At 34.8% G+C, this 23,549-nt stretch overlaps 1 protein-coding gene and 1 pseudogene across 5 annotated transcripts in view; one reads left to right on the forward strand and one right to left on the reverse strand.

Annotated features, from left to right (window-relative positions):
* STAU2 (staufen double-stranded RNA binding protein 2) overlaps positions 1 to 23,549 on the forward strand; it is a 310,778-nt gene that overhangs the window by 25,785 nt on the left and 261,444 nt on the right. For 2 of the 5 annotated variants that reach the window (XM_049633240.1, XM_049633245.1), the window contains exon 2: positions 8,600 to 8,730. The exons of the other annotated variants lie outside the window; for them this stretch is intronic. In XM_049633240.1, coding sequence (XP_049489197.1) covers positions 8,617 to 8,730 — 114 coding nt within the window. In that variant the 5' untranslated portion in view covers positions 8,600 to 8,616. The remainder of the gene's footprint in view (positions 1 to 8,599; positions 8,731 to 23,549) is intronic. 5 annotated transcript variants of the gene reach the window in all.
* LOC125925026 (uncharacterized) lies at positions 22,691 to 22,803 on the reverse strand (annotated as a pseudogene).

Consider the following 23,549-nt stretch of genomic DNA (forward strand, 5'->3'; position numbering starts at 1 on the left):
GAAGCAGGCTCCAGGCTCCGAGCTGTCAGCACAGAGCCCGACGCGGGGCTTGAACTCACAAACCATGAGATCATGACCTGAGCCGAAGTAGGTCACTCAACCGACTGAGCCACCCAGGCGCCCCTGTATTTTCTTTTTAATGTTTATTTTTGAGAGACAGTGAGACACAGTGTGAGTGGGTGAGGGGCAGAAAGAGGGACACAGAATCTGAAGCAGGCTCCAGGCTCTGAGCTGTCAGCACAGAGCTCAATGTGGGGCTCGAACCAGGGAACCATGAGATCATGACCTGAGCCGAAGTTGGACGCTTAACCGACTGAGCCACCCAGGCGCTCCACAGATTCTGTGTTTTGAGTTGACCTATTTGCTGAAATTTATTTCTAATCCCCAAATCAATACTTGGAGTGCTTTGCAGAGTGGCACAAAATTTGAGTTGCCTGATATGCACAGTCTGAATTCAGGATGAACAAGGTGACATTCTGTTTTCTTGTTCTAGCTGTCATGCATTAAGCAGGTGTCCTTGGTTTATTTAGTGCCACATTTTTAGCATTTTTGTGGGTTTTTTTGTTGGTGATTTAGCTGTTTAAAATGGCTCCTAAGAGTGGAAGTGCTTTGTAGTCTTCCTAAGCATAAGAAAGTTGTAATGTACCTTATGGAGAAGATACATGTATTTAGATAAGCTTTGTTCAGGCAAAGGTTACAGTGCTGTCAGCTCTGAGTTTAGTGTTAATGAATCAACGATATATACTAGATAGGGGGTCTTCAACCAGAAACACACATAAAACTAGGTTATGTATTGATTGAGAACAATGTCATGACCAGAGGTATGTAGGAACCTGTCTTTCCCCTAGCAGCAATGGTTTAGTATTTGATAATTCACTGTTCATGGTGACATTCTAGAACATAATTATCATTAGATATTATTATTCCAGTAATGAGAATTAGTTGTGTATCTTGTACATGAGTTGGAAAACTCAACTTTGTTAAAATGTTGATTTTCACCAAATTAATCTATAGATTCAAGGGACTTCTCTAATTTTTGCAGGCATGCTTGCCTAAAATAAAATTCATATGTAAATATGAAAATTTAGAATAGCCAAAATAAATGTGAAAAAGAACAGTGTTGGGGGACAATACTACCTAATTTCAAGAAATACTATAGGGGCGCCTGGGTGGCTCAGTCGGTTAAGCGTCCAACTTCAGCTCAGGTCATGATCTCACAGTTCGTGAGTTCGAGCCCCGCGTTGGGCTCTGTGCTGACAGCTCAGAGCCTGGAGCCTGCTTCACATTCTGTGTCTCCCTCTCTCTGCCCCTTCCCTGCTCATGCTGTGTCTCTCTCTGTCTCAAAAATAAATAAACATTAAAAAAAATTAAAAAAAAATGGGTAAAATATTCAGGTGGACACTTCACTATGGGATAAATACAGAGAATGTGTCAAAGATGAAAAGATGATCAACATCAGTAGTCAGTAGGGAAATGCAAATTAAAACCACAGTGAGATACCATTACACAGCTATTAGAATGACTAAAGTTATGAAGGCTGACCATATCAAATGTTGGTAAGGCTACCATATTTTAGCTGTGTTTAAATCCCAACGTGGCTTCCTTTGTAAAAGTTAGGGATTGTAGACATGACACGGCCTGCTTTAAGTTAGGTTCTTGAACATCTTCTTGTTTACAGAACCGTGGTGGCCCTATAAAGACTAGAACGGACAACAGCAATTAGAGTCTAAGACTTTTACACTATAAATCATTCCCTACTTTTGGTATGACTTTGTAAAATAACTTTTTTAATACAAAGCTTAATCTGTATGTTTAGTGTAAAAAAGGTAGAACAGTGGGATACTTGAAAGTAGAAAGTGAAGAGTCCCTCTGTTCCCTGCCAGTTCCATTTCTCCCTTAATACACAGGCACATGTTTGATGTAAAAAAATAAAAATAAGACTGGACAGTAGGCTGTTGTATCTGTTTTTCTTTCGACCTCTTCTAATGTTTCCCATGTCAGTGCATAAGCTCTGTACCTCATCTTTGCAAGGTTGCACATCCCATTGTAGTTTATTTAATTACTTATTGATAGGTAAATATTTAGCTTGTTTATAATTCTTGGTAATACAGTCTTGCTATACAGATTGTCACTGTGTATATTTTATGTGAGTCTGTAGAATTGCTGTTTTAAAGATAGATGCAAATGAAACTATAAACAGTGTTGTCAGATTGCTCACTAGAAGGTTTGTACTAAGTTATATTTGCATCAGTAGAGTTTGCATCCATTTTCCCACATCCTGGCCAATACTTACATGATCATTTTTTCATATATATCAGGTTAATATGGTAAGTTACATTTCACTGGAATTCGATTTTTCATTTGTTTAGACGTTAGTTTTTTGAATAGATGTGTTCACTCAAATTATAATGTGGGTTGATTGTGCATACCTTTGTCCCTATTCCTATTGGATTAAAAAATCGATTCATATCATCTTTGTATTTTATAGTTGTTAAACAATTTTTCTTTACATGTTGCAAGTATTTCTCCAGTTTGTAGACATTTTTAGCATCATTTATGGTACGTTTTGCTCTATGGAAGTTTTATATTTTTATGTTGTTAAATCTGTCAGTTTATCCCACTGTGGCTTCTAGGTTTCTCTTCTTATCTAGAAAAGCCTTCTGCCTTACAGGATTATGACAAGTATTTAGCCAAAGTTTCTTGTCCTTTTGCCCTATTTTTATATTTGCATTTTAATACTTAGGGAATTTATTTTTGTGTTTATATGAGGTAGGAACTTGAATTTTTCCCTAATAGGCAATTATATCAGAGGAGTTTGATTCTTGGATAGTGATTTTGCTTGGACAACCTTAGGTTATAGTCTAATTCGAAGTTATAAGGTTTGTTTTAGTTATAAATATGGATAAGTAATTCTGTTTCTCCTAGAAGGCAAGAACCTGTAGAAGGTAAATATCTTTGCTTTTTTGACTCTGTGTTTTTTTTTCCCCCCCTTTATTTACTTGGGAATTAGGATGAGTCACTTCCAATAGCAGGGCATAGGGGAAGGGAAGCCAGCAAAGAGACATAGACACTGTGTCCAAGTCATTTCTGGGACCAGGGATGGAAACGGATTCTTCTGTGGAGAGACTTGCCTTGGCAGGTGAGGTAGACCAAGACTTTATTAGCAACAGCTCTGGCTGCAATTTAACTACTTTAAAAATGTTGCTATTGTGAGTTCTGGCTTAGGAAACTTTTGGTGTTTTGATGGATTCTGGTCAGTTTTTTCTGTGCTTTCCTTCTATGCATTCTATTTTCTGCTAATGATCTACTTGTATTTGATGGAATGTGATGTTTTCTGTGCTTTCTCCTGCATGTGTGCTTAGACAGGCTTGGATTGTCTTTCTCTCTTCTCCCCTTGCTAGCTTGGTGAATTCCCACTTTCTTTAATATAATCACCACCTCTTAAAACCTGCCTTTCAATCCCTCCTCCACCTAAGAAGTCCCTGTAACAGCCTTATTGTAGCACTTACATTGTAGTATTGTATTTGTTTATTATATGTGTCTGTTTCTTGTACCCTTCTGAGCTCTTTTGGGACAGGGATTTTTGCTTGTTGATTGAAAAGTCTGAGCTACATTATTTTCATATAGTGTGAAGATTTAAGTCCCAGAGAGGACATTTTATAAAGATATAAAAAGTAGGGTATATCTCAAAAAGAATAGAATATATCTACTTTTTGTTGCCTGTGCTGGTACTGTTAAATATCTATTTACCAGTGTTACTTACCAAAGTTATGGAGAATTACATGTAAACAAATTTCATATCAATAAATATAGAATATTCCAAAACAAATATGACAAAAATGTTTTTTTATATCACAGCTGGGAATTTTTCAGAGGAAACAAACTTCTGGTGTTATAAGTCAATGGAAAACATAACAAATAACATGTTTCTTACAGAATGTTAAAGAAGTCTATTTGTATGAATAAAATCAGTGTATCCTAACAGATTTAAGTTTATTTTTTGAGAGAGAGAGAGAGAACAAGGAAGAGGCAGAGAGAGAGGGAGAGACAATCCCAAGCAGACTCTGTGGGTGCAGAGCCTGATGCAGGGCTTGATCCCACGAGCTGTGAAATTCATGACCTGAGCCAAAACCAAGAGTTGGACTCTTAACTGTCTGAGCCACCCAGGTGCCCCTAGAACATTTTAAGCTAGAATATTTTAGTTTGGAAGGCTGTGAAAAAGGGTTTATAAAAACCATATCAATGTTTTCATAATTTGATGATGTTTTAACAAATTGTTTTTAATCAGAATAATAATAGATTCTTGTCATTGTGTGTCTTGCATCATCTCATTCAACTCATACTATTATATAGTAGTATAAAAACAACTATTCTTTCTGTTTTGCTGTCTAGGAAAGTGAGTTTTCGGTACTTTCTCAAAGTCATATAGCTATCAGTAAGTGGCAGAGATGTCCAAACAGGATCCTAACCATCATAGGGCAGTTGCTCTCTCAAAATGGTCAAGACTTAGATTGTGAAATCCATTATCATTAATGTAATTTAATTATTTTTTTGCATATGAGGTAAATATTTTATTTTTTAATTTAAAAAGTTTTTAAAAATCTAATTTATTGTCAAATTGGCTTACATACAACACCCAGTGCTCATCCCAATAAATGCCCTCCTCAATGCCCATTATCATTAATTTTATTTACTTCTAAGTAGACTTCTGTTCCAGCCACCTAACTGACTTGAAGCCTATTTCAAAATATCTTCAGGGAGGACATTCTTAGGTCTCTTGAAAATGTATACCTGTGCAACAGTGTATGTATTTCTCACTTTTTGCAATGTTGACTTTTCTAAAAAGTTAGATAGAAAGCTAATTTGTGGATCTCAACTTTAATAGACCAATTTGTTTTGTAGTTTGATAAATGCTTTATTAAAATTTTGGTCTAACTTTTAATTATTGCTCTATTCTGTCAAGTAGTTAATAAGATTTGTGATTAGATAGAGGAATATCTATTCAAAATAAAGTTCTAACCACTTTGTAAAATAAACAGTTACAACTAGGACTAATTAGTTGTAAATTTAATAAGTTTAAACCTTTGAATTTTAGTTATAAAGCTTTACCTAAGTGAGATCCTTCGTGCATTTGCATACCTTTCACACCAAAACCTCAGTTATACATTAAAATGTTTTACTGGATGCATGTTCTTTTTATGAAGCAGAGAATCAAAGTTAATGGAATGTAAGTTTAACACCATGTTATTAGTTGGTACTTTTCTTAAAGGATTTAGATCAGGTTTTCTAACCAAACAAGTATACAGAGCTATAAACTTACCATTTTTTAAAAATGTTTATTTATTTTGAGAGTGAGAGAGTGTGCAAGCAGGGGAAAGGCAGAGAGGGAGCGAGAGAGAGAATCCCAAGCTGGCAGCGCAGCGTCCTATGTGAGGCCTCTGTTTCACAAAGTGCGAGATCATGACCTGAGCAGAAGTCAAGAGTCAGATACTTAACTGACTGAGCCACCCAGGTGCCCCTATACTTACCATTTTAATCACATTTTAATATATTAAAAGCCTATGCTATTAAAATTTTTCACTATAAAATTGTAACATTATGCTTGCTGTGCTGCTAATAATTTTTGCATTGTAGAAGGTGAATGTGTAGCATTGTTGAGTTATGAAAATTGTATAGTAGTATAAATGCTATTAAACTGTTATGGAAAATTGGCTGATTTTTATCAGACTTTAGTATTTCTCATTTTTAACAAATTGTCATTTTTCTTTTGCTTTTTGATATTCAGTTATCTGTGTTACCTATTGTACTTGAGTTATTTAATGCCATGGTATGTAAGGACTGAAATTAGTTGTGGTCCAGGTCACTTTGTATTTTATATAGTGACTGACTTTCTGGTACAATTTATAAAATTCACGGTGGAATAAGTAAGATGCAGATTTCCTCAAACCTCTCTTGACTTACTCTTGTCTTTTTTGTGCTGTTCCAAAAAGTAATAATTACTGTTTTTTTATTTTGTTTTTGTTTTTTGCTTTTTTGTTTTGCAGGCCATGTAGGGTGTGGTTTAATTGTAGAATCAGCTGCCAGCTGTATTGGTCCTACAGGTGGTTGCTTAGGTTCTCTTTTACTTGTGCCTTACTAGGTATTTATGTAGTTTTTTAATCAAATAATTTCTTAACTGTAATGATTGTGATCAAATTATTGTACTACATTTTTGGTCCTATAAAGAGTATTAAAAAGTTAAGAGAATACTGTTTTGTCCATTAAACTTGCCACAGAAAGTTTATAGATAAAGTTCCTAAAACCAGCTATTTCCATTCATTTAATGTATGCTCCACACATGGTGGCTACAGTTTTGTTGGGCAGAAAGTAATCCACTTGCGTGTTTTATGCTTAGATTTTAAAGTGTTGCTTAGTACTGATTTGTAGGGGATGAAAGAAAACTAAAAAGCAGTTAATGTGTCTGTAAATGAGATGAAGGAATAATATAGGATAAAATAATTTAATATAGTATTAGGAAAATAATTTGAAGCTGTAGTATTTAGATTACTATACATTTAAAAATCTTAACGTCAAGATAATCTGGGGGTTAAGTAGGATAGATTTATTACCCTTATTTTGCAGGTGAAGCGTAGAAGGCTTAGTTTAATTAAGTAAGAATCATTAAGACCTTACAGGTTAGGGAAGGATTTCTTAAATAAGACATAGAAAGCAAAGATTGGTGAATATAATATATAAAACAATCAATTAAAAAAAAGATGGAAGCAATTCCCAAAAAAGGAGGCCCAAATGATCAATAATATGAAAAGATGATTATCTTCACTAGGAAAATGGGAATGCAAATTAAAATAATGGGATAACAAAAAATGTCAAATATCAGATTATCAAAAATTAAAATGCCTGACCATTCAAGTTTGAGGGGAAGTGGTAATTCTCATACTGCTAGGGGAAGGTAACATGGTATAGTCACTCTGCGTGCCATTTGGCAACATGTTTTTACTCGTAAGAGTAAAGAATTGAAGCAACCTAAATGTCTATTAGTAGGGGAAGGGATTAAAAAACCGATATGATATTGTGATAGAAATTATTATTATTATTTTTTAAGTATTTTTTTATTTTTAACATTTATATATTTTTGAGAAACAGAATGTGAGTGGGGGAGGGGCAGAGAGAGGGAGACACAGAATCCGAAGCAGGTTCCAAGCTCTGAGCTGTCAGCACAGAGCCTGATGTGGGGCTTGAACCCACGAATCAGGAGATCATAATCTGAGCCGAAGTTGGAGGCTTAACTGACTGAGCCGCCTAGGCTCCCTGTGATGGAAATTATACAGCAGTTAAAAGTAATGCAATGGATTTATATAAGTGATAATATCAAAAACATAATTGAAGATTGAAGAAAGTAAGTTATTAAAATTATGTTAATATTATGTTATTACTATTATGTTAAATTATGTTAATATTACTATTAATGTGACTACAAAACCATGTGTATATGTATACATGTATATCAAGACTATATGTTTTTTCGTGGACATACATGCATGCATATATAAACGTATTTTAAAATATCCCAGAGGGATATATTCTAAATTTTTTTTTTAATGTTTACTTAATTTTGAGAGAGAGAAGGAGACAGAATCTGAAGCAGGCTCCAGGCTCTGAGCTGTCAGCACAGAGCCCGATGCTCGGCTGGAACTCAAAAACTGCGAGATCATGACCTGAGCCGAAGTCGGATGCTTAACTGACAGAGACACCCAGGCGCCTCCCAGAGGGATATATTCTAAATTCATGTAGTAGTGGTTTCTGCAAAGGATAAAGGGAGCTTAACTGGAATATAATACTTTTCTTTTAATAAAATTAAAACAGTCATGGAACAACTAATTTCAGTTCTAGGTGGTAGGGACATGGACATTGGTTAAATTATCCTTTTTTGCTTCTTTCAAAATTTTGTTAGGAAAAAAAAAAGAAAAGGAAGTTGCTAAAAAATAATAGTTGGAAGAGCTAGTACTTAGACTTGATTCCCAAGTCTAAAGCTCTTACAGTTAATATGCTGCCTCAAAATTAGAAGGAAAAAAAATCAGACCAAAAGATAAAAAAGGTTGGGGCACCTGGCTGGCTGTTGGTAGAGCATGCAGCTCTTGATCTTGGGGTCATGAGTTTGAACCCCATGTTGGGTGTAGAGATTTCCGAAGAAATAAACTGGAAAAAATGATTTAAGAAGGTAGAAAGAATTTAGTTTTATGGTAATAAGAATTGGGAGAATTGTGTTTATTATAAAATTTTTTTGAGAGGAAAGGGAAGTTATAAATTAAAAATTATTATAATTTAAAAATCTTTAAGCATGTTGTTATCAAAAAATATAGAGAGGGCAACTTAGGTACTTAGGGAGAAAGTTACCTTAATTTACTGTTTAAAATGTGGTACATATTTCTGTTGCATGTAATGGAAGACTTTAGATGATATGATTTTTTTATATAAAATTCATGAAAATAATTTAATCCAAATTTACAATCTAACTTCAATCGAAAAAAGTCAAAACTAGCTTTTCATCCATTTTGTAAAGTCATTCTTCACAAAAACTTTACAGCCTTTTTATTTACAGCTTCTCTCCAAGATAAAATGGCAAACCCCAAAGAGAAAACTCCAATGTGTCTGGTAAATGAGTTAGCCCGTTTCAATAGAGTCCAACCCCAGTATAAACTTCTGAAAGAAAGAGGGCCTGCTCATTCGAAGGTAAGGTTATGAAGAGAGGTGGTGAGACATGCTTATCAAAGTCTATCAGATTTGTCATCTCAGGTTTTAATTGTGCTTCATTTTGCGGGGGAGGGGCAGCAGATTACCTGAAGGCTCTTAGTCCTATTTTACCAATGTTTAGAAGTCTGTAACTAAACAATTTTATAGCTCATTATGGTTTACAAAGCTCTTTCAGATACAGTACTTCACAAAAATCTTAATGAATCATGAAATGTGAATTTTTGATTTCTGTTTTGTAAATTAGGCAGAGAAAAGTTAATTGGCTTGCTTAATAGTAGTTCATAAGTGCCAGTGCCAGCACTTGAATATGTGTTCTTTGGCTCCCAAGTGTAGTATTCTTTCCATGAAATTATAACTGCTAAAGTAAAAATGGAGACAGAGGAAATCTAGCAACAGTTACCTAGTGAGACATCTTTCCCAATGTGATATGGAATTCTAAGTTATATCATTTATAAAAGTTGTATATACCAGTTATTATTGTTTATACATTCATGTATAATATTGTTTTCTTAAGTGGAAAAGCAGCTTATATTTATATATATAACTTCAGGCATATATGTTTGTATGTATACATGTTACAAAGAAGTTTATAGTCAATGCATTTATGTTTGAACTCTATTCATATGTTTTAAAAAATCTCAGTTGTACACAGATTTCTTTGATACATTTTTAATCATGGATTTGAAGGTTACGATAATTTTCATAAATTTTTGTATGTTGAAGTAATTGATTCTGTAAAAGTTGGTTAATCTGTATAAAGCAGCTGGCTATTTATTATTTGTTTTCTAGCACCTCCTTCAAAGTAAGGAATAGAAGATGAAACTCAAATCCATTAATTCAGTTCCCTGTTAGAAGCTTTTATGAAGATTTCTTGTCAACAGTTTAATTTATTCATAAACTAATGATTTATGAATATGATATGATTTATGATTCATATCATTTGTGTAGAGAAAAAAGTTGTGGCCTTAAGTCATTTATCCTGACTCTCTTTTAGACGCATTAATTCATATTCATTTCATACTCTTTCTGCCCTTAATCACATTGAACTGTTTGCATTTCTTAGAATGTTTCATGTTTTTTTCATATCTCTCTCCTTTGCCTATCTTGTAGCGCCTCCCTTCCTTGAGGGCCTTTTGTTCTTATTCATTTTTGAACACTTAGGTCACATACCACATCTTCTAAACTTCCGTGAAACTTCTCTGATCCCTGCCCTGGGCTTTCAGGAGGACCTGCCTTACGCAGGTGTAGACATTGTTGTGCTGTATGTAATGATGTATGTTGATCATTAGTCTTGTACTAGACTGAGCTTCTTTAGTGTTAATAAATACTTTATTCTTTTGTATTTTATGGTTCCTCTGGTGTCTGTCTTCGTAGCTCCTCATTTCTAATTCCAGGAATTCTTCCTTGAGATAGCTCTTCAGCTTTGAATTTCATGTGAATAGACTAACCTCCGCGTCCTCACATGGTTGTCATTTTGCTCACTTCTGGGTGGTTCCATTATGTTTCTCATGCCTCACTTTTACTCTGACTCATCATGTATTAATTTTTGTTGATTTCACTGTCTACAAAGATTATTGTTCCAACATGCTGACATTTCAGTTTCTTGGGCTTTTCTTATTATCTTGCTTCCATTCTCCTTCAGCCACTCATTCCTGTGATCATATTATTGACATTATCATTACCAATAATTGCAAGGCCCTCCAAAATTTTAATCTCAAGCATTCATCTCTCTCTTACACCTCCTAACTTTCTAGTTCATTCCCTCTATTTGACTTCAGTAGTTCTTCCACACCACAAATCCATTGATTTCTACCACTCTTTTACTCTTTCTCACTTCCCTCAGTCCTCACCTAGTTCTTAACCAGCTTAAATTCCATATACCTTGTATAGACCCTCAGCAGTTTTGCTTCCCTTGGTTAGCACTTGCTTGGCAAAATCCCGGCCTAAATCCAAACTCTGCCTTTCCTTCTGCACTGTGGATGGACTGCCTGTAGGGCGGCCAGCCCCTCTATTTCTGTGCTAGATCCCAACTCCTCTCACCTATTCAAGGCTATTCCTCTAGCTTTCCCTCTCCTTCCCTCCCCTCCCTTTCTTCAATGTCATCAATTTCCCTCTCTAAAGGACCAGGTTTGTTGTGATCCACCTTCTGGTGTCTAGACAGTCCCAGGACTCTCTTGGGTTCTAAGAAGATTTGGGGATTCTTTTGCCAACCTGTGTTATTGCTCAGGGTGCTTTGGTCATAGACCACCCTATTTAGCTGTAGCTCATTTTTTTTTTAAAAGAGAAAGTACTAAAATAATTAGCAGATTCCTAAAGGAAATATAACATTTATGAGTCTAATTTTCATTATTAGTGTTAGAATTAATTTGCTGGGTCTGGATCCCTTTTGTGGAAAGCAAAGTCACTTTCATTGATGTATGTCTATCAGTAGTTTTGAGACATGTAATGTATTTTAATGAACTAAATGATTATCTCTGGCATCAAAAATTTAAACATAGCTCTAACTCATTTGTTTTCTTGGGACATTAACCAGTTATATGACAATATACATATTTGTGTATGCATGCATATATGTTTTTATATTATATACACACACACCTACAGTAGTGGTTCTCAACCTTGGTTGTTCATTGAAATCACAAGGAAGCTTTAAAAAATACTTATGCCTGAGTCTTAACCTCAGAAATTCTAATTTGATTGGTCTTGGATGAGGCCCAGACATCAAGATTTTTTTTTTTTAAGCACTCAAGATGACTCACATGTGCACCCAGAGTTGAGAAACATAAATGTCTTCAAGGTAGTGTGGAATTATCTTTTCATACATACTTCTTGATCGGAAATAGTGATCTGTCTTATGTTTACATGCTTTCCTCTTTCCCACACTGAGTCTTATAGAATCTAAGCAGCTTATGGCAACTTTTTTTTTTTTTAATTTTTTTTTTTTTTTAACGTTTTTATTTATTTTTGAGACAGAGAGAGAGCGTGAACGGGGGAGGGTCAGAGAGAGAGGGAGACACAGAATCCGAAACAGGCTCCAGGCTCTGAGCAGTCAGCACAGAGCCCGACGCGGGGCTCGAACTCACGGACCGTGAGATCATGACCTGAGCCGAAATCGGACGCCCAGCCGACAGAGCCACCCAGGCGCCCCAGCTTATGGCAACTTTTAACCTATGACTATTAAATAAAAAATTACAGTGTTTTCCTTGCCCTCTTTTGTTTCTCTGCTCACTTTCAAGTTTAATTCAGAAGTAATTTAGTATACCTTATGTTAGTGTGAGTTACTGTGATATTGCTGTATATCCTAGGTAACTAAATACAGTTCTTCATTTTTTTTATGGATTGTTGTTTGGATTTTTCATATCTCTAAAGAAGGCTATTATAATGTGAGTATAAAGAAAAGAGCCAGAAAGAACACAGAATGGTATTTTCTTCTTTTCCTTTATTTCCCTATTTTGAGAAGTTGTTGGTATGCATGAGTTAAGTGTTGAGAAAGCTCCAGGAGCGGCACTTCAAGGAGGTTTACTTTGGAGTAGCTTTATTATTGAGGGAGACCGTATCATCCAGTGGTCTTGAAGCCAGATAGTCCTTTTTTTTTTTTTTTTTTTTTTTTTTTTTTTTTTTTTAAATCTTAGCTAGATTTGTCAGGCTTGATTTTTGCCCTACATTATCCAGCTAATGTAGCCTTGAGAAAGTAATTTAGAGTTTCAGTTGTCTTATCTGTAATTTTAGAAATTATGATATCTGTTCTAGTGTGGTGTAATGGAAGGATGATTTATAAATTCTTGGCAACTATGTTGATGATGGGAGTACTCAGATAATTATGTCATTGCTTGTTAGTAGTATATATGATTAAAAAAATCATTGGTAAAATATCTATTGAGTGTTTGCTATGTGACAGGCACTTTGCCTTTATTGGAGCTTCCTACTCTGGTGTCTTCTCTGATGATGTTTCTTTTTGGATATTGTGGATACAAGTCCTGTATTAGATATATGTTTGGCAAATATTTCCTCCTACTCTGTGGTTTATCTTTTCTTTTTTTAACAGTATCTTTTGAAGAGCAGTAGTTGTTAATTTTGATGAATCCCAATTTCTTCATTTGTTCTCTGTATAGATTGTGCTTTTGGCCTCATGTCCAAGAAATCTTTGGCTCATCAAAGATCATAAGATTTTCACATTTTTTCCTAGATATTTTATCACTTTAGGTTTGACATTTAGGTCTTACATTTAGATCTAATTGCCGTTTTGTGTTGCTTTTTGTATGCCATGTGAGATATGGAAGAAGGCTTATTTATTTCTTTGTAGATGCACGTCCAGTTGTTGACGAGATTACCCTTTCTTCACTGCATCACTTTTGCACTTTTGTCAAAAATCAGCTGTCCGTATATATGTTTATTTCTGGAGTCTGTTCTATTCTGTTGATTTGTTTTCTCATCTTTATGCAAATGCTGTGTTTTGTTTGCTGTGGTTTTCTAATTCTTGAAATCTGGTAGTATTATCCCTCTAATTTGGTTCTTCTTTTTCAGAATTGTTTCTTTGCATTTTTATATAAATTTAAAGTCAGCTTGTCTGTTCTATGAAACACCCTGCTGGGATTGTGAATAGAACTGCTGTGAATCTGTAGCTCAGTTTGGGGCAAATTAACATGGTAGAAAAATTGAGTCTTCCAACCTGTGAACAAAGTATCTCTCATTTATCTAGACATTATTTAATTTCTTTCAACAATATTTGTAGTTCTCAGTAGACAGGTATTTTATGTCTTTAGGTTTATGCTTAAATATTTCATATTTTTGATGCTATTTTAAAAATTTCAATTTCTTAAAAAATTTTTTTTTAATATTCATTTTTGAGAGACAGACAGAGACAGAGCGCAAGCAGGGGTGGGGCAGAGAGAGAGAGGGAGACACAGAATCCAAAGCAGGCTCCAGGCTCTGAGCTGTCAGCACAGAGCCCAATGCGGGGCTCGAACTCATGAACCGTGAGATCATGACCTAAGACGAAGTCAGATGCTTAACTGACTGAGCCACCCAGGTGCCCCTAAAATTTCAATTTCTTTTTTTCTTTTGATGTTGACATTTGATTGATTTGATTTGATTTTTTTAAAATATAATTTATTGTCAAGTTAGCTAACATACAGTGTATATAGTGTGCTCTTGGTTTCAGGAGTAGATTCCCATAATTCATCGCCTACATACAACATCCAGTGCTCATCCCAACAAGTGCCCTCCTCAATGCTCATCATCCATTTCCCCCCTCCCCCACCTCCCCCCATCAACCCTCAGTTTGTTTCTCTGTATTTAAGAGTCTTTTAAGGTTTGCCTCCCTGTCTGTTTGAAACTATTTTTTTCCCCTTCCCTTCCCCCATGGTCTTCTGTAAAGTTTCTCAAATTCCACATATGAGTGAAAACTTATGATATGTGTCCTTCTCTGACTGACTTATTTCATTCAGCATGATACCCTCCAGTTCCATCCACATTGTTGCAAATGGCAAGATTTCATTCTTTATCATTGCCAAGTAGTATTCCATTGTATATGTAAACCACATCTTTTAAAATTTCAATTTCTAATTGTTCTTACTGATTTTGCTACCATATAAAAAGACACCAGTTTTTGTGTATGATTGATGTACTATACTCTGAAATCTTGCTAACCTCATTTATCAGTTCTAGTAGCCTTAAAAAAATTTTTTTAAAAGATTTTATTGGTGGTTCCACATGTCATTTTGAATAAAGACAACTTTAAATCCTACTTTCCAATCTTAATGTCTTTTATTGATTTCTCTTGCCTGATTGGATTGGTTAGAATTTATAGTGCAATGTTGAATAGAAGTGGTTAGAGAAGGTATCTCTAACTTCTTGATCTTATGGGCAATATTGCAGTTTCCCCCCATTAATTATGATATTAGGTGTACCTTTTTTTTTTTTTTGTAGATGCTTTGTATCAGATTGAAGAATTCCTTTCTACTTAATATTTACTGAGAGTTTTTAACATGAATAGATGTTGATTTTTGTCATGTTGGTTCTTCTGCAGTGATTGAGATGGTAATATATGGTTTTTCTGTTTTTAATCTCAATGTGGTGAATTACATTGATTGATTCTCAGATGTAGAATCTACCCTTGAATTCCTGGGATAAAACACCTAGTTATAATGTATTAAAATACTTAGTTATAATCTCATTTCTATATTGATGGATTCCATTTGTTAATATATATGTATATTTTTAAGTTTTTATTTAAATTCCAGTTAGTTAAAATACAGTATAATATTAGTTTCAGGTATACAGTATAGTGATTCTACACTTCCATACAACACCTACTCATCACAAGTGCACTACTTACTCCCTATCGCCTATTTTACCCATCCCCCTACCCACCTCCCTTTTGGTAACCATCAGTTCTCTAGTTAAGAGTCTGTTTCTTGGTTTACCTCACTCTTTCTTTTCTTCCCCCCCCCCCCTTATTCATTTGTTTAGTTTCTTAAATTCCACATGAGTGAAATCATATGATATTTGTCTTTCTCTGACTTATTTTGCTTAGCATAATACTCTGTAGCTCCATCCGGGTCTTTGCAAGTGGCAAGATTTCATTCCTTTTTATGGCTGAATAAGACTCTATTTATTGTATGTATGTATGTATATGTGTGTGTATCTACATCTATATCTACATCTATATCTATATCATCTAAATCTAAATCTATGTCTATATCTATATCTACATCTATATATCTGTATCTGTATCAATATCTTTATCTATCTGTCATCTTCTTTATTCACCACTCAGTGGACATTTCAGCTCTTTCCATACTTTGGCTATTGTTGATAATGCTGCTATGAACATTGGGTGCATGTATCCTTTTGTTTTTTGTTTTTTGTTTTTTTTTGCATGTATCCTTTTGAATAAGTATTTTGTATCCTTTGGGTAGAGATTGCACCTAATGGTGCAATTGCTAGATTGTAGGGTAGTTCTGTTTTTTTTTTTTTTTTTTTCCTCTGTTTCAAGTTTTAATTTAAACTCTAGTTAGTTAACATATAGTGTAATATTAGTTTCAGGAGTAGAATTTAGTGGTTCATCACTTACATATAACATTCAATGCTTATCATAAGTGCCCTTCTTTTTTTTCTTTTTTAATTAAAATTAAAAACATTTTAAAGATTTTTTTATTAAAATATTAAAAAAATTTTAATGTTTATTTTTGAGAGAGGGAGAGAGAGAGACAGGAGAGAGAGAATGAGTGGGAGAGGGGCAGAGAGAGGGGACAGAGGATCTGAAGCAGACTCTGCGCAGACAGCAGCAAGCCTGATGTGGGGCTCAAACTCATGAACCGTGAGATAATGACCTGAGTCAAAGTAGGACACTCAAATGACTGAGCCACCCAGGCACCTTAACAAGTGTCTTTCTCTTTATTTATTTATTTTATTATAAATTAAAAAAAAAAAAATACTTATTTAGAGAGAGAGGGAGACAGAGCATGAGCGGGGAGGGGAGGATGGGCAGATAGGGAGACACAGAATCTGGAGCAGGCTCCAGGCTCTGAGCTGTCAGCACAGAACCTGATATGGGTCTCGAACCCACGAATATCGAGATCATTACCTGAGCTGAAGTTGGATGCTCAACCGACTGACCCACCGAGGGGCCCCATCAACAAGTGTCTTTCTAAATATCTATCGCCCATTTAGCCCATCCTCCTGTCCATCTCCCCTCCAGCAACCCTCAGTTTATTCTCTATGGTTAAGACTGTCTTTTATGATTTGCCTCGCTTTTTCTTTCCCCTATGTTCCTCTGTTTTGTTTCTTAAATTCCACATATGAGTGAAATCATATGGTATTTGTCTTTTTCTGACTGATTTATTTCACTTAGCATAATACACCCTAGCGCCATCCACATTGTTGCAAATGACAAGATTTCATTCTGTTTGATGACTGATATTCCATTATATATATACCACATCTTCTTTATCCATTCATCAGTTGATGGACGTAGGATCTTTCCATAATTTGGCTATTGTTGATAATGCTGCTGCAAACATTGGGGTGCACATGCCCCTGCGAATCAGTATTTTTGTGTCATTTGGGTAAATACCTAATAGTTCAATTGCTAGATTGTAGGGTAGTTCTTTTTTTAATTGAGGGACCTCCATACTGTTTTCCAGAGTGGCTGCACTAGTTTGCATTCCCACCAACAGTGTGAGAGGATTCCCCTTTCTCCACATCCTCTCCACATCCAATACCTGTTGTTTCCTGTGTTGTTAATCTTAGCTGTTCTAACTGGTGTGAAGTGATATTTCACTTCATATCTGTATGTCTTCTTTGGAAAAATGTCTATGTCTTTTGCCCATTAAAAAAATTTTTTTTTAATGTTTATTTACTTTTGAGAGAGAGAGAGAGACAGACAGACAGACAGAGAGAGCGAGCACGAGCAGGGGAAGGACAGAAAGAGAGGGAGACACAGAATCCGAAGCAGGCTCCAGGCTCTGAGCTGTCAGCATAGAGCCAGACACAGGACTTGAACTCACAAATGGCGAGGTCATGACCTGAGCCAAAGTCAGACGCTAAACTGACTGAGCCACCCAGGTGCCCATCTTTTGCCCATTTTTAAACTGGATTATTTGGTTTTCGGTGTTGAGTTTTATAAGTTATTTATAGATTTTGGATATTAGTTCTTTATCAGGTCATTTGCAAATATTTTCTTCCATTCCATAGGTTGCCTTTTAGTTTTGTTTTGTTTCCTTTGCTGTGCAGAAGCTTTTAATTTTGGTGAAGTCCCAAGAGTTGATTTTTGCTCTTGTTTCCCTTGCTTCAGGAGACCTATCTAGTGAGAACTTGCTACAGCCAATATCAAAGAGGTTATTGCCTGTATTCTTCTCTCGGATTTTAATGGTTTCCTGTCTCATATTTAAGTCTTTCATCCATTTTGAATTTATTTTTTTTTGTATGATATAAGAACATGATCCAGTTTGATTCTTTTGCATGTTACTGTCCAGTTTCACCAGCACCGTTTGTTGAAGAGACTTTTTTCCATTGGATATTATTTCCTGCTTTGTTGAAGATTGGTCATACCATTGTGGGTTCATTTCTGGGTTTTCTATTCTGTTCTATTGATCTTTGTGTCTATATTTGTGCTAGTACCGTACTGTCTTGATCACTGCAGCTTTGTAATGTAGCATTAAGTCTGGAATTGTGATGCCTCCAGCTTTGTTGTTGTTGTTGTTTTTTTTTTCCCCAAGGTGGCTTTGGCTATTTGGGGTCTTTTGTGGTTCCATACAAATTTTAGGATTATTTGTTGTAAGTCTGTGAAAAATGCTGTGGTTATTTTGATAAGGATTACATTAAATGTGTAGATTGCTTGGGGTAGTACAGGTATTTTAACAATATTTACTCTTCCAGTGCATGAGCATGGAATGTTTTTCCATCTCTTTGTGTAATCTTCAGTTTCTTTCATCATTGTTTTATAGTTTTCAGAGTCCAGATCTTTTACCTCTTTGGTTAAGTTTTTGTTTTTTGGTGCAATTGTAAATGGGATTGATTCCTTGATTTCTCCTTCTGCTGCTTCATTTTGGTGTATAGAAATGCAACAGATTTCTGTATGTTGATTTTGTATTCTGTAATTTTACTGAATTTGTGTATCAGTTCTAGCAAGTTCTGGGGTGGGGGGGGGTCTTTTGGATTTTTTATGTAGAGTATCATGTCATCTGGAAATACTGAAAGTTTGACTTCTTTGCTGATTTGGATACATTTTATTTCTTTGTGTTGTCTGATTGCTGAGGCTAGGACTTCTACTACTATGTTAAATAACAATGGTGAGAATGGACATCTCTGACTTGTTCCTGAAAGTAGAGGAAAAGCTCAGTTTTACCCCATTAAGTATGATATTAACTGTGGTCTTTATTATGTTGAGGTATGTTCTCGGTATGTTCTCTCTAACCTTACTTTGTTGAGGTTTTTTTTTTTATCATGAATGGATATTGTACTTTATAAAATGCTTTTTCTGTATCTCTTGAGAGGATCATATGGTTCTTATCCATTTATTTATTTGTTTGTTTGTTATTATGTTTGTTTATTTTTAGAGAGAGACAGAGACAGAGTGAGAATGGGGGAGGGGCAGACAGGGAGACACAGAATCCAAACCAAGCTCCAGACTCTGAGCTGTCAGCACAGAGCCCAATGAGGGGCTCAGACTCACAAACTGTGAGATCATGACCTGAGCTGAAGTCTGACGCTTAACTGACTGAGCCACCCAAGCGCCCCGGTTCTTATCCTTTAATTAATATGGTGTATCACATTGCTTGGTTTATGGATATTGAACCACACTTGCAAATGGGAATAAATCTCACTTGATCATGGTGAAGGATTCTTTTAAGGTACTGTTGGACAAAACACAATTTGATAGTATTTTATTGAGAATTTTGCATCAGTGTTCATCAGGGATATTGGCCTGTAGTTCTTTTTTCGTGGAGTCTTTGTCTGGTTTTGGTGTCAGGGTAATGCTGGCCTCATAGAATGAATTTGGAAGTTTTCCTTTCATTTCTTTTTCTTTGGAATAGTTTGAGAATAGGTATTAACTGTTCTTTAAATGTTTGGTAGAATTCCCCTGTGAAGCCATTTGGCCCTGGACTTTTGTTTGTTGGGAGATTTTTGATTACTGATTCAGTTTCTTTGCTGGGTATCAGTCTGTTCAAGTTTTCTATTTCTTCCTGTTTCTGTTTTGGTAGTTTATATGTTTGTAGGAATATATCGTTTTTTTCCAGGTTGTCCAACTTGTTGGCATATAGTTTCTATAATATTCTCTTATAACTGTATTTCTGTGACATTGGTTGTGCTTTTTCTTCTCACATTTGTGATTTTATTTATTTGTGTTCTTTCTCTTTTTGATAAGTCAGGCTAGAGATTTATCAATTCTATTAATTTTTCAAAGAAACAGCTCCTGGTTTCATTGATCTGTTAGTTTCTATATCATTTAATTTTTGCTCTAAACTTTGTTATTTCCCTTCTTCTGCTGGCTTTAAGCTTCATTTGTTTTTCTTTTTCTAGCTCCTTTAGGTGTAAGCTTAGGTTATTTATGTTAGATTTTTCTTGCTTCGTGAAGTAGGACTGTATTGCTATATACTTCCCTCTTGTGACTACTTTTGCTCAATCCCAAAGGTTTTGGGACATTGTGTTTTCATTTTCATTTGTTTGCATGTATTTTTAATTTCTTTTTTGATTTCTTGGTTGACCCATTCATTATTTAGAAGAATGACTTTGTACTCTTGCCGGTTTTTCTTGTGTTTGACCTCATAGTATTTTGGTCAGAAAATATGCATGGTATGATCTCATTCTTTCTGTACTTGTTGAGGCCTGATTTGTGATCAATTATGTGATCTATTCTGGAGAATATCCTATGTGCACTTGAAAAGAATGTGTATTTGGAAGCTCCTGTGTGGTTCAGTCGGTTAAGTGTCTGCTCTTTATCTCAGCTCAGGTCTTGATTTCAGGGTCTTGAGTTGAAGCCCACTGTTGGGCCCCATGATGGGCATGGAGCTTACTTGAAGAAAAACAAGAAAAGAAAATAATGTGCATCCTACTGCTTTAGGATGGGATGTTCTGAATATATCTGTGAAGTCCATCTGGTCCAGGGTATTATTCAACGTCACATTTCCTTGTTGATTTTCTGCTTATGTGATTTATCTGTTGATGTAAGTTGGGTGTTAATGTCCTCTACTATTATTGTTTTATTATCAATGAGTTTCTTCATGTTTGTTATTGTTTTATATATTTAGGTGGTTCCACGTTGGATATATAAATATTTAAAATTACTAAATCTTCTTGTTGGGTAATCCCCTTTATTATGATATAGTCAAGTCCATTTGCATGATAAGTGTTTCTCCATCCCCTCACTTTCAGTCCACAGGTGTATTTAGGTCTAAAATGAGTCTCTTGTGTATAGCATATAAATGGGTCTTGTTTTCTTATTCATTCTGACTCCCTGTGTCTTATGATTGGAACATTTAGTCCATTTACCTCAGAAGAATTATTGATAGATATGTATTTAGTACCATTTTATTACTTGTTTTGTCTTTGTTTCTGGAGATTTTCTCTGTTCCTTTCTTGTCTTTGTCACTTTTGGTTTTTCCTTTCCACTTAGAGAATTCCCTTTAACATTTCTTGCAGGGCTGGTTTAGTGGTCATAAACTCTTTTAGTTTTTGTTTGTCTGGGAAATCTTCATCTTTCCTATTCTGAATGATAGCCTTGCTGGATAGAGTATTCTTGGCTGCAGATTTCTCCCATTCAGCATGTTGAATATATCATGCCACTCCCTTCTGGCTTGCCAAGTTTCTGTTGAGAGATCTGTAGCTCACCTTTTGGGTCTTCCCTTCATGCCACATCTTCTTTATCCATTCATCAGTCGACGGAAACTTGAGTTGTTTCCATAATTTAGCTATTGTATGTATAATGCTGCTGTAAACATTAGGGTACATGTATCTCTTTGAATTAGTATTTTTTTAATTCTTTGGGTTATTACCTAGTAGTGCAATTGCTGGATCATAGGGTAGTTCTACTTTTAACCTTTTGAAGAACCTGTTTCCAGAGAAGCTGCACCTGTCTGCATTCCTTGTTAATATTTTCTGAAGGATTTTTACATTTATCTTTATGAGAGATATTGGTCTGTAGTTTTGGTTTATACTGTTTTTCTTAATAGTATCTTACTCTGACTTTAGTATTCAAGTAATCCTGGCTTCATAGAATAAGTTGAGGAGTGTTCCTCCTTCAATTTTTGGGAAGAGTTTGTGGGAATTGTTATTATTTCTTTCTTAAATACTTAGTATAGTTTATCATTAAAACTATCTGGACCTGGAGGTTTTTGTTGTTGTTGTTGTTGTTGTTGTTTGTGGAAAGATTTTAAACTGCAGATTCAGTTTCTTTAACATATATAGTGCTATTCAGGTTACTTATTTCTTCTTGAATAAGCTTAATAATTGTGTCTTTCACAGAATTTAAGTTGTTAAGTTTATTGGCATGAAATTGTTAAAAATACTCCCTTTTTATCTTTTTATTATTTTAAGAATCTGGGGTGATATCACTTCTCTCATTTCCTGATACTGGTAATTTATGTCTTTTTTTTTTTTTTTTCCAAGATTAGTCTGTTTATAGGTTTACCAATTTTGTTGACCTCTGCAGTGAACCAGCTCTTGGTTTTATAGAGTTTATTTTATATTTCGTTAATGTTTGCTTTTATCTTTATTACTTTTTTTTTCCTGTTAACTTCAGATTTGATTTGCTCTTCTTTTTCTAGTTTCATAAGATTAAAGCTAAAGCTAACTTATTTGAGACCTTATGTCTTTTCTAGAATAGGTATTTGGTGCTAGAAATTTCCTGTTAGTACTGTTTTAGTGTTACTTTCCAAGATGTGGTGTTTTCATTTTTGTTCAGTTTAAAATACCTTTTAATTTCCCTTTTGATTTAATCTTTTACCCTTTATTTAGAAATGTGTTATTTAGTTTCCAAATGTTTGGAAATTTTCCAGAGATTTTTCTGTTATTAGTTTATAACTTAATTCCATTGTGGTCCAAGAACATACTTTGCATCACTTGAATCCTTTGAATTTATTGAGACTTGTTTTATGGTCCAGAATATTTTATTTCTTGGTGAATGTTTTGTGAGAAATAGAGGACAAATGTACTTGTTAATTGTTATATCACTTATTAAGAGGAGAAGGCATTGAATTTCTGATGTAAATTGTGCATTTTCAACTTCTCTTTGCAGTTCTATTAGTTTTTGCTTCATATATTTTAAAGCTGTGTTACTAGTTGACTAAATGTTTAAAATTGTTATTTCTTCTTGATTAATTGGCCCATTTATCATGAAATAAACTTTGTTATCCTTGGTATTAATCTTTACTCTGAAATCTACTTTGATATTAATATGGCCATTCTGACTTTTCTTTGATATGTTAGCATGGCACATTTTTTTTTCTATCCCATTGCTTTTAAACTATGTCATCCTTGCAGGGGCCATGCTAATCTTTAATCTTCTCTGTATTGTTCCAATTTTAGTATATGTGCTGCTGAAGCGAGGACTAAACTGCGTCTTCATAGTTGAAATGCAGTATTTGTAGGTAGCATGTGGTTGGATTTTGCTTTTGACAGTCTCTACCTTTCTAATGGGGGCATTTACGTCATTTTTTTAAAATTTTCACAACAATCCTATGTGTTCTTTTTAGTGCCATTTTACTAAAGAAGTAAGGAAACAGAAAGAATAAGTCATTTTCTTAACTTTGTATATAGTAAATGGTAAAGCTACCACTTAAACTCATAAACAGTGCGTCCCATGATTCCTACTGGAAATTATTGGGGTTCTTTTAATTTTTTCCAGTTTTATTGAGATATAGTTGACATATAACATTGTATTAGTTTTAGATGTATAATAATCTGGTGGGATTCTGTAGAGAAGTTTCTGAAAAGCATAGGATTGACTTGGATACATTTGTATTTTATAGAGTGTTTATGTTGATGGTGGTAAGGAGGATAGTGTGAATGGGAAAGTCTTATGTTAAGAGAATGATGTTAGGATGGTCTCATAGTAGTTTAGGAGAGAGAGGTTGATATTCTTTGCTAAGACATTGGCAAAGAGTATAAAGAGAGGAGGCCAAATCTGAAAAATATTTTTGAAGTTGAATCAGTAGTTTGATAGTTGTTTGCAGGAAAGAATGATGAGAGAAATGGAGGAGATAAGACCACTCAAAGGTGTCTTGCCTGTGAGCCTAGGAAAATAGTGACATCTACAAGATCAGGAGGCAGGAGAGTTTAAATCATACAGACCAATC

This window comes from Panthera uncia, chromosome F2, assembly GCF_023721935.1.
Source record: "Panthera uncia isolate 11264 chromosome F2, Puncia_PCG_1.0, whole genome shotgun sequence".
Lineage (NCBI taxonomy): Eukaryota > Metazoa > Chordata > Mammalia > Carnivora > Felidae > Panthera > Panthera uncia.